General features: G+C 40.4%; 1 protein-coding gene and 1 long non-coding RNA gene across 2 annotated transcripts; one reads left to right on the top strand and one right to left on the bottom strand.

Annotated features, from left to right (window-relative positions):
- Positions 1–478: 478 nt before the first annotated feature.
- Positions 479–1,393, top strand: LOC124820633 (uncharacterized). Its single transcript, XR_015785425.1, has 3 exons — positions 479–599; positions 769–1,130; positions 1,281–1,393. It is a non-coding gene; the product is annotated as an uncharacterized LOC124820633 (long non-coding RNA).
- Positions 1,394–4,287: 2,894 nt separating this feature from the next.
- Positions 4,288–13,538, bottom strand: LOC148199560 (uncharacterized). Its single transcript, XM_088112706.1, has 6 exons — positions 12,287–13,538; positions 11,696–11,992; positions 11,393–11,599; positions 11,143–11,294; positions 10,015–10,161; positions 4,288–4,479 (listed from the first exon to the last, which is right to left on the bottom strand). The coding sequence occupies exons 1-6, from the start codon at positions 13,536–13,538 to the stop codon at positions 4,288–4,290; spliced, it is 2,247 nt and encodes a 748-aa protein (XP_087968832.1).
- Positions 13,539–14,151: the final 613 nt, after the last annotated feature.

Genomic DNA, 14,151 nt, shown 5'->3' with positions numbered 1-14,151 from the left:
AAGCTTTGAAGAAGGTGAAGGCAGAGGGTGAGGTTATGGTTATGGATTTGGAGAGAAAGATTGGAGTTCTGGAAACCAAGGAAATTGAGGAAAGGAACAAGAGGATTAGGTTCGAGGAGGAGATGAGAGATAAGGTTGATGAAAAGGAGAAGGAGATCAATGATTTCAAACAGAAGTTGGTGGAATTGGAGAAGGTTACTGCTGAGATATACGTCTAGGTAAATAGCTTACTCATTTTATCCTCACGCTGCTTTTTTGATTTCATCTCTAATTGGGATTTTGGTGTGTTGTATACTATCCGCATGCTAAAAATTGGGGATGCAGGGGACTTTTGTCTTGCTAAAATGTTGACATATGATGATCTTGCTTCCTCAATGAGTGATATTGCCAAACTATTTTTTTGTTCACTATTTCAACATTTTTTGTCTAAATTAATTTCTGTTTGTTCTTGCTCTAAACTTAGGTCATTAGGACTCCTTATATGTGCCCAGAATCACACCTGGGAGACTTTGGACTGGAAAAATCACTCGTTGAGAATCCAGAATCTAATGCATAGTCTAATTCTTGCTTTGCTGGATCTTATGGATACATAGCCCTAGGTAATAGTTGATTACACCATTGACTTTTGTTATTCATCTCATTCTTTTGTTATGCAAACTTTTAATACCCAAATGAACTTTTAGTTTAATCTAATCAGAATTTTGTTCCATAAACCTCTAAGTATCTTGTCCTAATGTTAACCATGGATTGACATTTCTATGTTTTTAGAGTATGCATACTCACTAAAGGGCACAGAGAAAACTGATGTGTACAACATAGGAATGGTGTTTATGGAATTTGTTACTATTAAAATGCCAACAGATGCAGCTCGAGATAGCCATACACTATATACAATGCTAGGAAGTTTCCTTGCAATCGTTACACTCGCTGCATGACATCCTCCACTAGCATTGATCTTAATCTTGCAAGGAAGGAAATGGTCATCCTTGGGACACAGTATGCAGGGGAAATGAAGAAGGGTCTCTTTAGTGTCATGCACTATCTCATGCCTAAGCGCCAAATCCTATCCCTGCACTCTGGCTGCAACATGGGAAAAGTTGGGGATGTTGCTCTCTTTTTTGGACTCTCAGGTATAACTCTGTTGGATCATCAAATAAGTGTTAGAACCAGAAATTTACCAGTCTTGTTACACAGAACTTTCGTATACCAGAAATGGATTATCCTCTTCCATTTTGCAGCACTAATTAATGGACCTTTTCTCTGCAATTTGTTCATATTAGGTACTGGAAAGACCGCTCTGTCCACGGATCATAATAGGTATTTAATTGGAGATGACGAACACTGTTGGAGTGAGAGTGGTGTCTCAAACATTTAAGGGGGTGCTACGCCAAATGCATTAAAATGACAGAGGTCCAATAAAATATAAACAAACTTACCTTAAAATCCGATTGGTTGCTCATAAACCACCTATCAAGATCTTTAATCAGATATCTTTGATTATTTTATCGTCCGTTGGACATCGGGCCGAATAATAATATAAGCACTGGCCGAATTGTGGCTTAGCTTTAATAGAACCGTTTGTCCTGGTTGGCCATAGTGGTGACCGAACGATGCTGAGTGTATGATCATTTGATCTCTACTAGGTATAATACATAGTTGATGAGCATTGTCCCAGTTTGACCTGGTTGACAAGCGCTACTACAGTAGATCGATCGATCAGTCTTTGATGATTACCGTTTGGTCTATATATCATAGTATACACCATATAATTTGTAGTTTATTTTATGCATCACGTATATGTAAATTGAATAGATATTGTATTTTTAAAAAGAAAAACACTAATCCATAGTAAATTTTATCCGAAGTTTGCTGCTTACCAGTTTTAATTATAATAGATAAACATGTTGTCGCAACCGGAATCGCGACGGGACGACGATCCAAAAAGAAACGGGTTTTAAAAAGAGATTTGGAGTCGCCACCATAGTTTATTATGGAAAACTACGGAAAAACCTCAAAACGATAAAGCACGGTCCACGAAAACCAAAGATTGGGTTCGGGAGTCGGTTACGTGTGGGGAAGGTGTTAGCACCCCACAACGCCTGCCCTAAGGCAGTACCTTTAACTAAATGCACGAATATGATGTGGTTTTCAAAATGTTTAATTATCCCCTAAAATAAAATTCTAAATAAACAAAACATATTTTTTAGTTTTTTGGGCCCGACAAGGATTGACCTTGCTCCTACGTATTCTCATTCAAAATGAGAAATCAGGGTTACGTAGTTCTAGCTAAGAGATTGTTTGTTGTTTGGAAAAGCAGATGTTTTTAATTTTTGGAGATTTTATGTTTTTAATATTTTCGAGAAAAAGAAGGTAATGAGTACTAGGCCAACGCGAACGGTCGCACGAGTATTCATACCTTTAAAACGATATTTAAATATGTTTAATTACCTTTTTTAAAAAGAGAAATAACGATATTAAGCACTAGGACGATGCGGACGATCACACGAGCACTCATACCGTTATTTACTTATTTAGGAAGACTTGAGAGTATTGAGTACTAGGCTGATGCGGATGATCGCACGAGCACTCATACCCTCATTTATATTACGTAAATAGGAAAGAAAAGTATTGAACACTAGGACGATGCGGGCGATCACACGAGTGTTCAACCTTTAAACGTATTTTTGAAATTTTATTTAAGAAAAGAAGAAAAAGGTTTTTAGCACAAGGACGACGCGAGCGGTCACACGTGTACTTAACCTTCAAAACGTATTTTTTATGTAAATTTATTTAAGGAAGAAGAAAAAGGTTTTTAGCACAAGGACGACGCGAGCGGTCACACGTGCGCTTAAACCTTTAAATATTTTTGTAATAATTTTTATAAAAAAGAAGAAAAGGTTTTTAGCACAAGGACGACGCGAGCGGTCACACGTGTGCTTAAACCTTTAAAAATATTCTTGTAAATTCTTTTATTTAACCTATAAATATTATATATTTCAGGATAAGTACACGTCTAAAATAAATAGATAGAACAAAATAAGATAAGAGAATAATAAATATATATAAAAAAATATAAAAATAAAATAAATAAACAAAAGAAATCAAAGTGGCCGAACGAGCGTTCGTTGGGGATAGGACGAACGTTCACTGGTAAAGGACACTAAATGACGAGCGTTCGTGGCGAGAGATAACGAACGGACGTTTAAAAATGTGGGATGAATGACGAGCGTTCGTAGAGAGAGATAATGCACGGACGTTGGGAACGAAGGCTGAATGACGAACGCTCATTGAAGACATGAAACGGACGTTTAAACAGTGACTTAATGACGAACGTTCGATATTGAAATAACGAACGGACGTTCAAAAATGGAAGCTTAAGAACGAACGTTCGTTATTGAAATGACGAACGGACGTCCGAAATGTAAGCTTAAGGACGAACGTTCGTTATTCACACGACGAAAGGACGTCCAAAACGTAAGCTAAAGGACGAACGTTTGTTACTGACAAGACGAACGGACGTTCAAAAATGTAAGCTTAAGGACGAACGTTCGTTATTGACACGACGAACGGACGTTCAAAAATGTAAGCTAAAGGACGAACGTTCGTTATTGAAATGACGAACGGACGTTTAGACAGGGAAACCTAATGACGAACGTTCGTTATGACGAACGGACGTCTAGACAGGTAAGCTTATATGACGAACGTTCGTTATTGAAAACGAACGAACGTGTAGAGAGGAAAGCTCAAGGACGAACGCTCATCATTGAAATGACGAACGAACGTTTAGACAGGGAAACCTAATGACGAACGCTCGTCGTTGAAATGACAAGTGGACGTTTGGACAATGAAGCTCACTGACGAACGCTCGTTATCGAAAATGACGAACGGACGTTCGTTGGGGAGATGGCTGTCAAACAGTCCGTCCAAGAAATGTCCGAACGGACGTTTGGATAAGAGGTAAATAACGAACGCACCAAACAAGGCCCAAGGTTCCTGGACGTACGCTATATTCTGGGCCTGGCCCAGTTGAATGGTTTCTAACCTAGAATTTCCTAGGGGTTCTGCCTTCCCACTCTCATTCACTCCTTCACGCCGGCTCGTGCCCTCTCCAGAGATCCAAGATCTCCTACTCAGCACCACGACTCACTGACATCTCCGTCAGAGCCGGCCACCGTTGCTTCAACCAGAACACGTCTTGGGCTCGCCGGCGACGACTCGCGCTCCCATAACCACCGCCAGCCACGACACCACCGTCTCCATTCTTCTCTCTTCGAAAACCAGCGATTCTCATGTAGGGTTTTCCTCCGCCTTCATCTCCGATCCGCTCGCGTCATCATCACCCATCAACATCAGCTTCATCACTGCTACAACCTTCACGACGAACCCGACCACTGCCATGATAATGTCCCCTTTGTGCCTATCCTCGTCTACCTCCCCGGTCATTTCCACAGCCACCAGATTCCTTCTCAACAGCCCAGGCTGCCGGGACTCAACGCAGTCACGCCACTAACCTCACCGGTGCCATCAACGCCCCTCTTATTCTTCTCCATTCGAGGATTTTCTTGAATGCCAAATGCCCCCCGCAACACCACTTTTCCTTCTCCGCCTCCCCTAATTTCTTACTGTTTATTGATTGGTTTAATTGATTGATTCTCGTTAATTTGGTACTGGAAGAGATGAGTGTGTTGTGTGCATATGAGCGTGAAGGGGATAATTGATTCTGTGATAATGGTATATGGGCTGGCGAGAATGGGGTGAATGGAGTTTAAGCAGTAAGCATACATGATTAATCTGGATGCACAAATGAACAGAAACTTACCTGCTGCTATGGTTGCTGCTATCACTCTGTATCCCGTGACCTCCCCTAGCCTTTCGTTTTCTCTGCCGGTGCCAATGATGAATCTGGATGATGATTTCCCCAAATGATGGTCCCCATGTGTGTCCTCCTTCTCCCTTTTTCTCTCCCTGATCCAACCAAAATCCTCTCCCCCAAAATCTTGGAAAATATTCTCCTGTAACCACCTTGTCCCCCTTTCCAAAAATCTTGGAAAAATTCTCCTTAACCACCTTGTCCCCTCACCCCAGACACGCATCCCATACGCGCCCTTTTCCACGTTTTCTATTTTTTATTTTTTTTTTAATTTTATTTTTTAATTATTTTCAGTTTTAATTTTATTTTTCAATTTTTTAATTATTTTGATTAATTAACTCTATTAAAACAAATTGAAGATAAGAAAAATAGAAATTGAATTAAAAGCAAAAATCTAAATACATAAAAATAGAATAAAACAAAAAGGTAAAATAAAATAAAATAAAAAAAACCAATAAAAACACATTTTTTCAACCCGGACAAAATTGAGTGTTGACAGCTGCCCCTCTTTACTTAGATATTACTAAATAATATGAAAATTTAATCTTTTCGTATTATTTAAGTAAAGCTAAGTAAAGATAAAAACACTAATTTTGTCCGGGTTTCAATCGAACAAAATGATTCAAGTCACGATGTCAAACGACCAATGTCAAGTAAAGTATCAGTAACAAAAACTAAAACCTGGATTTGACCATTGCCTCGCAGAGGGCCAAACTCGCAGAACATAAATTTAAATTCGACCATTGCCATGCAGAGGGCCGATAACAGAAAATTAAAACCTGGATTTGACCATTGCCTCGCAGAGGGCCAAACTCGCAGAACAGAAATTTAAATCCGACCATTGCCATGCAGAGGGCCGATAACAGAAAATTAAAACCTGGATTTGACCATTGCCTCGCAGAGGGCCAAACTCACAGAACAGAAATTTAAATCTGACCATTGCCATGCAGAGGGTCAATAATAGAAAACTAAAACCTGGATTTGACCATTGCCTCGCAGAGGGCCAAACTCACAGAACAGAAATTTAAATCCGACCATTGCCATGCAGAGGGCCGATAACAGAAAACTAAAACCTGGATTTGACCATTGCCTCGCAGAGGGCCAAACTCACAGAACAGAAATTTAAATCCGACCATTGCCATGCAGAGGACCGATAACAGAAAACTAAAACCTGGATTTGACCATTGCCTCGCAGAGGGCCAAACTCACAGAACAGAAATTTAAATCCGACCATTGCCATGCAGAGGACCGATAACAGAAAACTAAAACCTGGATTTGACCATTGCCTCGCAGAGGGCCAAACTCACAGAACAGAAATTTAAATCCGACCATTGCCATGCAGAGGGCCGATAACAGAAAACTAAAACCTGGATTTGACCATTGCCTCGCAGAGGGCCAAACTCACAGAACAGAAATTTAAATCCGACCATTGCCATGCAGAGGGCCGATAACAGAAAACTAAAACCTGGATTTGACCATTGCCTCGCAGAGGGCCAAACTCACAGAACATAAATTTAAATCCGACCATTGCCATGCAGAGGGCCGATAACAGAAAATTAAAACATGATTTGTAGCTTTGAAAAGTTGATAAATGCCGAGTTAAACATGAAGATTTTGCAAACAATTCTCCTCGCTTCCTCTGAGATGATGTTATGTCATGATGGTGCATGAATGCATAGACACATGAGACTTTCATTTTGTTCTTTTCTTTTACTCTCACTTTTCATCGCTTTTTTATTTCAAAATTCCATGCTTGGAATCCATTGTTAATATTGTCATCAAACACGATGTACGTTCAAAACGCATTCCTTAAAAACAACGTTGATAGGTATAGAACCCCTTGATGAGCAGGAAGAAAGTGTAACCCTGAGTTAAAATTCTTTTTATCGCTTTTTGCAATCCAAATTAACTTGAACCCTGTAGGATGTAGAAGAATGGTTATGAAAAGCAGATGAATAATGATTTTCTATGAGCAAATATTAACGTATGTGTGTCCCTCATCTGGGGGAAAGTGTTATTAACATGTTGGGCTCCCATATTACCCCAATTTTGCACAATAAGTATGCTTTGGAAAAATGAAAAGGTTTGGGTATGAAAGATTCCCCCAAATTGGATAACCTTCGATTGACAGGGAGATTTTTTTTTTTTTTTTTTTTTTTTTTTTTTTGAAAATAAAACTGAATTGCGTCGTTCACCACATCATTCTGTTTCAAAGTTAAATTCTTGAGAAAGATTAGGACAAACAGTGTTCAGTCAGCGTGGACTTTTATTAGCTTGTACCGTGGTTAAAGGTCAAAAGGTTTTGAAAGAAAGGATAATGAAGGCCCAAATAAGTGTTTGACGGTTAAAGCTTTTAAACAAGAATCATTTGCAAGGTGCCCAGTCAACTGTCTTTAGAGATTTGAACTTCAGGCATCCTTTATTGTTGTTTTTTTTTTCTTTCTTTCCCTTTGGATCATTCTTTTTGTTGCCCCTGCTGTGGTCCTTTATGATACTTTCCTTTTCATTTTTGTTTTGTTTTTCTTTCTTCCTTTTAGAGATTTCCTCCTCAACTTTGGATGCTTATGATGTATGTTTTTAAGTTGACGTCGATATGCTAATGATTCTTGTCTAGGGTGATGAAAACAATTATGAATTTTGGCTCAAAAGGGGTGCAATTGGATGAACTGCTTTTGACGATTGGATAACGAAAAATGGCCACACGTCACTCTGAATCTTGTTTGTCTGGCTTTCTCTTGAATTTAAACCTGAAACAAAACTATGTAGTGTTTGACACATCCACTTCATTTTTCCTTTGCTTTGTTTCCTTTGTTTTCTCTTTTTTTTTTTTTTTTTTTATATATCTTTTTTTATATATATATATATATATATATCTCCCTGATCAACGGATTATCGGTGATATGTAACATAATGAAAACTGCCCCAATATTAGGCATATGGCGAAATCCTTCATCTTATGGGAAACGAAAAAAAATAGGGTTCAAGTAATGTGAATGCATATGCTTTATCAAGAAAAGAACACCGGTTACTCCCAAAACCTTGAATCAGGGAAGTACTCACCAACGGTATTTTTCAAAATTTTTTCGAAAATACTATGTTCTTGACAACTTTATTAACAACAAACTCAACATGTAACCTTTTTTTTTTTTTTTCGTTTTTCCTTTTCGACATCCTCTAGGACCGAGCTTGCCAACCTGATATACCTGTGATGCTTTTATCAACACGCGTTTACTTATTTTCGTTTTCATTTCCCCTTAACTACTTAACAGCTCAGCGTGACATGCAATATTTCAGATGGAATGCAAACAACCAAAATATGAATGAACTCACGTGAAATTTATTTATTGAATAAAACACAGAGTACAATAAGCATTGAAGATAATATCAACATCCCCTTAATGGCAACCACTATCACGGAATCATCATGCGTAAAACTTTTTTACTGCATCAGAATTAACTGGCAATGGTAACTCCTCTCCGTCCATTCTCGTGAGAATTAGTGCCCCACCAGAAAATGCTTTCTTCACTACAAATGGCCCTTCATAATTTGGAGTCCATTTGCCTCTATGATCCTTCTGTATGGGTAGAATCTTCTTCAACACCAGCTCACCTTCATGAAATTCTCTTGGGTGTACCTTTTTGTCAAATGCCTTCTTCATTCTTCTTTGGTACAATTTTCCATGGCATACTGTTGTTAGTCTTTTTTCATCGATGAGATTGAGCTGGTCGAAACGAGCTTGAACCCATTCCGCCTCTTCTAATTGGGTTTCCATTAAAACTCGTAAGGACGGAATTTCCACTTCAAACGGAAGTACTGCCTCCATTCCATATACAAGCGAGAAAGGCGTTGCCCCAGTCGATGTTCGTACCGAAGTGCGATAACCATGTAAAGCAAAAGGAAGCATTTCATGCCAATCCTTATATGTGACCACCATCTTCTGCACAATCTTCTTGATATTTTTGTTAGCAGCCTCTACTGCCCCATTCATCTTTGGACGATAAGGAGAAGAATTAAGATGATGAATTTTGAATTCCTTACATAACTCTGTCATCATCTGGTTATTCAAGTTAGTGGCATTATCAGTGATGATCCTGTTAGGGAGCCCGTATCTGCAAATCAAATCCCTTTTTATGAACTTGGTCACCACCTTTCTGGTCACATTAGCATAAGAAGCGGCCTCAACCCACTTGGTGAAGTAGTCGATTGCGACTAATATGAAACGGTGTCCATTTGACGCCTTTGGCTCTATAGCTCCGATGACATCTATTCCCCACATCGAAAAGGGCCATGGTGCAGACAACACGTTCAAGGTCGTGGGTGGAACATTGATATTACTTGCGTATACCTGGCATTTCTCACATTTTCTCACATGTGTACAGCAATCATTTTCCATAGTCAACCAAAAATACCCCGCTCTCAGTATCTTCCTGGCCATTGAGTGCCCATTCATGTGCGTGCCAAATGTACCCTCGTGTACTTCTTTTAGTATCAGCTCGGCTTCTTTTGCATCTACGCATCTAAGGAGAACCATGTCATGATTCCTCTTATATAGAATATCCCCACTCAAAATGAAACTGCCAACCAACCTCCTTAACACCCTTTTGTCGTTTTCTGATGCCTTCTCTGGATATTCTCGGGTCCTAAGATAATGCTTGATATCAAAGTACCAAGGTTTACCATCTACCTCCTCTTCGATGAAATGACAATACGCTGGCTTTGCATGACTCTTCATTTCAATCATTGGCAATTCTGCATCTTGATCAACTTCAAACATCGATGACAAGGTAGCCAATGCGTCTGCTAATTGATTATCTTCTCGCGGTATATGATTAAACGTGATGGAATCGAAATACTCAACTAATCCCCTGATGTAAGCTTGGTATGGAATTAATTTAGTATCCCTAGTCTCTCATTCTCCCTTCAATTGATGGATGACCAAAGCTGAATCTCCATATACATCCAGAATTTTTGCTTTAGACTCTATTGCTGCTCGAATACCCATGGCACAGGCTTCATATTCTGCGATATTATTCGTGCAATTAAAACACAACCTTGCCGTCATTGGAATGTATTGATTCTTAGGAGAGATAAGCACTGCCCCTATTCCATGCCCCATTACATTCGAGGCCCCATCGAATAATACCGTCCATGCTTTTTCATCTTTGTCCTCTTTGTTCTCAGCAAATAAAGCCATGACATCTTCATCAGGAAATTTAGGTTGCATCGGCTGATAATCGCTAATGGGTTGATGGGCTAAATATTCCGCTAAAGCGCTACCCTTGATAGATTTCTGAGTAACATATACAATGTCGTACTCTGACAATAGCATCTGCCATCGAGCTATCCTTCCAGTTAGAGCGGGCTTTTCGAAAATATACTTGATAGGATCCATTTTAGATATCAACCAAGTAGAATGGCTCAACATGTATTGCCTTAAACGATGAGTAGCCCACGCCAGTGCACAACAAGTTCGCTCTAACGACGAATATCGTTGTTCGCAATCTGTAAATCTTTTGCTCAAGTAATATATAGCATGCTCTCTTTTCCCGTCTTCATCATGCTGACCCAATACACAACCCATTGAATTATCCAGCACGGTCAAATACAAGATGAGCGGTCTTCCTGGCATAGGTGGACGCAATACAGGAGGGTCTTGCAGGTATTGTTTGACCTTTTCAATAGCAACTTGACAATTTTCATTCCAGACTACGGCCTGATTTTTCCGTAGTAACTTGAACATTGGTTCACAAGTATCAGTTAATTAGGAGATGAACCTAGCAATGTAGTTCAATCTTCCCAAAAAACCTCGAACCTCCTTTTCTGTTCTGGGCGTAGGCATTTCCGTTATCGCTCTTACTTTGTCCGGATCAACTTCTATCCCTCTTTGACTGACAATAAAGCCCAACAATTTTCCCGACTTTACTCCAAACGTGCATTTGGCAGGATTTAACCTGAGTTTGTACTTTCTCAGCCTCTCAAATAATTTCCTTAGATTGAAAATATGCTTCTCTTCTGATTCAGACTTTGCAATCATGTCATCCACATAAACTTCAATTTCCTTATGCATCATATCATGAAAAAGTGTCACCATTGCCCTTTGGTATGTTGCCCCAGCATTCTTGAGTCCGAAAGACATCACCTTATAACAGAATGTTCCCCATAACGTGATAAAGGTCGTTTTTTCCATATCTTCCGGTGCCATTTTAATTTGATTATATCCCGAGAATACATCCATGAACGAAAATAACGAAAATTTGGCCGTATTATCAACCAGAGTATCGATATGTGGTAACGGGAAATTATCCTTCGGACTTGCACGATTCAAATCACGGTAGTCAACACACATTCGAACTTTCCCATCCTTCTTAGGCACTGGTACAACATTTGCTACCCATTGTGGGTATCTTGCCACAGCCAAAAATCCTGCATCAAATTGCTTTTGGACCTCTTCTTTAATTTTTAGGGACATTTCCGGCTTCATTCTAGAGGGAATGCTCGCCCCTGCCGATATTTGCCCAAACCTTCCCCATATATATAGCCCTCTTTTAGCATAATCTTGGCCATCATAATAGAAGCACATGATAGACGAGGATTTACTGGAAACGGTTCCACACAAGCATTTCCCACAATTTCCAACGATTGGAAGGCTGTTTCCAGAGCTTCTTCAGCCGCCTCGATGTAGCGCGTGGATGATGGCCCACTCACAAGAAGATCCTTTTCTCCTGATACTATCACCAGCTTATCTCCCATCACATACTTCAACTTCTGGTGTAGTGTAGAAGGCACAACTCCAGCCGAATGAATCCAGGGACGTCCCAACAGACAACTATAAGCTGGCAGGATATCCATAACCTGGAATGTTATTTGAAAGACACACGGGCCAACTTGCATTGGTAATTCCACCTCTCCCATCACTTCTCTTTTACTACCATCAAACGCCCTCACAATCATTGAACTAGGCCTCATATGCATCCCTTCGCAAGGTAGCTTTTCCAGAGTTGCTTTCGGCATGACATTCAAGGAGGACCCATTGTCCACTAAAACACGCGCAATAACATGATCCAGGCATTTCACAGAGACGTGAAAAGCCTTGTTATGCCTTCTTCCTTCAGCAGGTATCTCTTCATCCGTAAAGGTGAGATAATTATTAGCAACAATATTGCCAACAATACCCTCGAATTTATTCAACGAAATACCTTGCTCCACGTGAGCCTCACTGAGTATCTTCATTAGCAACTTTCTGTGTGATGCCGAATGCATGAGCAAGTCTAACAAGGATATGCGAGCAGGCATACGGTTTAACTGTTCCACCACTTTATATTCGCTTTGTTGTATGAATTTTAAAAATTCACAAGCCTCCTCTTCAGAAACTTCTCTCTTCTCTTCCTTATCGGGGATCTCCTCTGTCTGTGCACCCTTCCCCTTTAAGAATTCTTTTGCCTTCGCGGCCATCGTTGCTTCCTTATCATTAACCCTTTCTCGAGCCAACTCTGGTGATGTGAAAATTCGACCACTCCTAGTCATTCCCCCTATCCTTGATATGTTTTTGACGACAGGGTCAACGCTTTGCGTTTCGCCTGACGCATGCGTCTCATATCTCCATGGGACGGCTTTTTCGTTCTTGTAAGGAAAAGGAGCTGGTACATGGATAACTACAGGCGACCTTCCTTGAGTTGGTGGGATAGAAGTAGTCTTAGTGAAACGAATCACTAATGGTTCTGGTAAAATCATACCGGATTCATCACCAGTCTGTGCAAATACCTCTCCCTCCTCATTCTTGTGACATACTTGCATCAAACCACGATCTAGCAAGTCTTGCAGAATTTCTTCAAACTCAACACACTCCTCAATAGAGTGCTCAGCCTCTGGGTGGAGCACACACGCCATACTCTCATCATAATCACCCTTCAAGATACCCACTTTCAGCAACGCCTCCAAAATAAACCTCCTAGAGCTCTTGACTTCTTTCACATTTCTCACCAGCTCATGTTCTTTCACTTCGACAGCATTCGTCGAAGCACTTCCATGCCCAGATAAAGGATTGGACTCGACACTAGGCTTATCCTCTTGGAACTTTAACCACCCGGAATCAATTAGAGTCTGTACTTTATGCTTGAAAGCCAGACACCTCTCAGTGGAATGACCAGCGGCCCCTCCATGATAACTACACTTTGCGTCTGCATCATAACCTCTTGGGTACGGAGGCTGCAAAGGCTTCAGGGGACAAACGACAACTAGACCTTGTTTGATAAGCTGAGGCAATAATTCCGTATAAGTTGTAGGAATTGGAGTAAAGTTAACATAATTTCTTTCCTGGTTCCTTCTTGGATAAGTATTGGGACCCACATTCACATTGGAACCTACATTTGCCCCACCCCTCCAATTATTCATCGGAATGTATTGTGGTTGATAGTACCCTGGTTGTTGTTGAGGCCTAATTTGATGACCAAATGACGCGTTAGCTGCATGTGGATGTTGACCCCAGTATGGTCGATAGTTATGGGTGGGAGCTTGACCTCTCCACACGGGGGTTGCAGATGTTGCATGCACATCTCCCTCCTTTCTTTTCCCTGAGTTGAAATTGGGTTTTTTGGAGTTTGCACCCGCCGACGAGCCATATGCAATCTTCCCATTTTTCAACCCGATCTCTATTCGCTCGCCTATCATGATGATATCGGCAAAATTTGAAGATACATTTCCCACCATATGTTCATAAAATGGTGGTTGGAGCGTATTTACAAACATTGCCACCATTTCTTTATCATACAAAGGTGGCTCAACTTGTGCAGCCAATTCCCTCCACCGCTGAGCATACTCCTTAAAAGTTTCGTTGTCTTTCTTCGACATGTTTTGCAGCTGTAAACGATCTGGCGCGACATGTGTATTGTATATGTACTGCTTCACAAAAGCATCAGCCAAGTCTGCCCAACAACGAATTCGAGTCGGCTCCAAATGGGTATATACCAGTTTAATGCCACTTCAGCCAAACTATCTTGAAAAACATGAACGAGCAGCTGCTCATCGTAAGCATATGCAGCCATCTTTCTGCAAAACATGGTTAGATGGCTCTTTGGGCATGTATTTCCCTTATACTTCTCAAAATCTGGCGCCTTGAACTTATGTGGAATTTTGACGCCAGGAACCAAGCTCAATCTAGAAACATCCCCAAATCCATAACTTTCATACCCCTCCACAGCCCTCAATCTTGCCTCTAGGCTCTCAAGTTTATCCTTTGCCCCATCGACATTACTAGTTACCCCCTGAAACAAAGTATACGGCA

Source organism: Vigna umbellata, chromosome 4 (assembly GCF_029865625.1).
Source record: "Vigna umbellata cultivar VRB3 chromosome 4, Vumbellata_1.0, whole genome shotgun sequence".
Lineage (NCBI taxonomy): Eukaryota > Viridiplantae > Streptophyta > Magnoliopsida > Fabales > Fabaceae > Vigna > Vigna umbellata.
The sequence above is the reverse complement of the archived record's forward strand: the minus strand, read 5'-3'. Positions and strand labels throughout refer to the sequence as shown.

Bases quoted from the DNA above. Each gene is read 5' to 3' on its own strand.
- LOC148199560 (XM_088112706.1), bottom strand. From the start codon at position 13,538: ATGATAGGCGAGCGAATAGAGATCGGGTTGAAAAATGGGAAGATTGCA. The intron at 11,600-11,695 runs GTCTGTTGGGAC...AGCTGGTGATAG, and splicing joins TATCCTGCCAGCTTATAGTT to TATCAGGAGAAAAGGATCTT. The intron at 4,480-10,014 runs GTATTATTCGAT...GAGTCCCGGCAG, and splicing joins AAGATGAAAAAGCATGGACG to CCTGGGCTGTTGAGAAGGAA.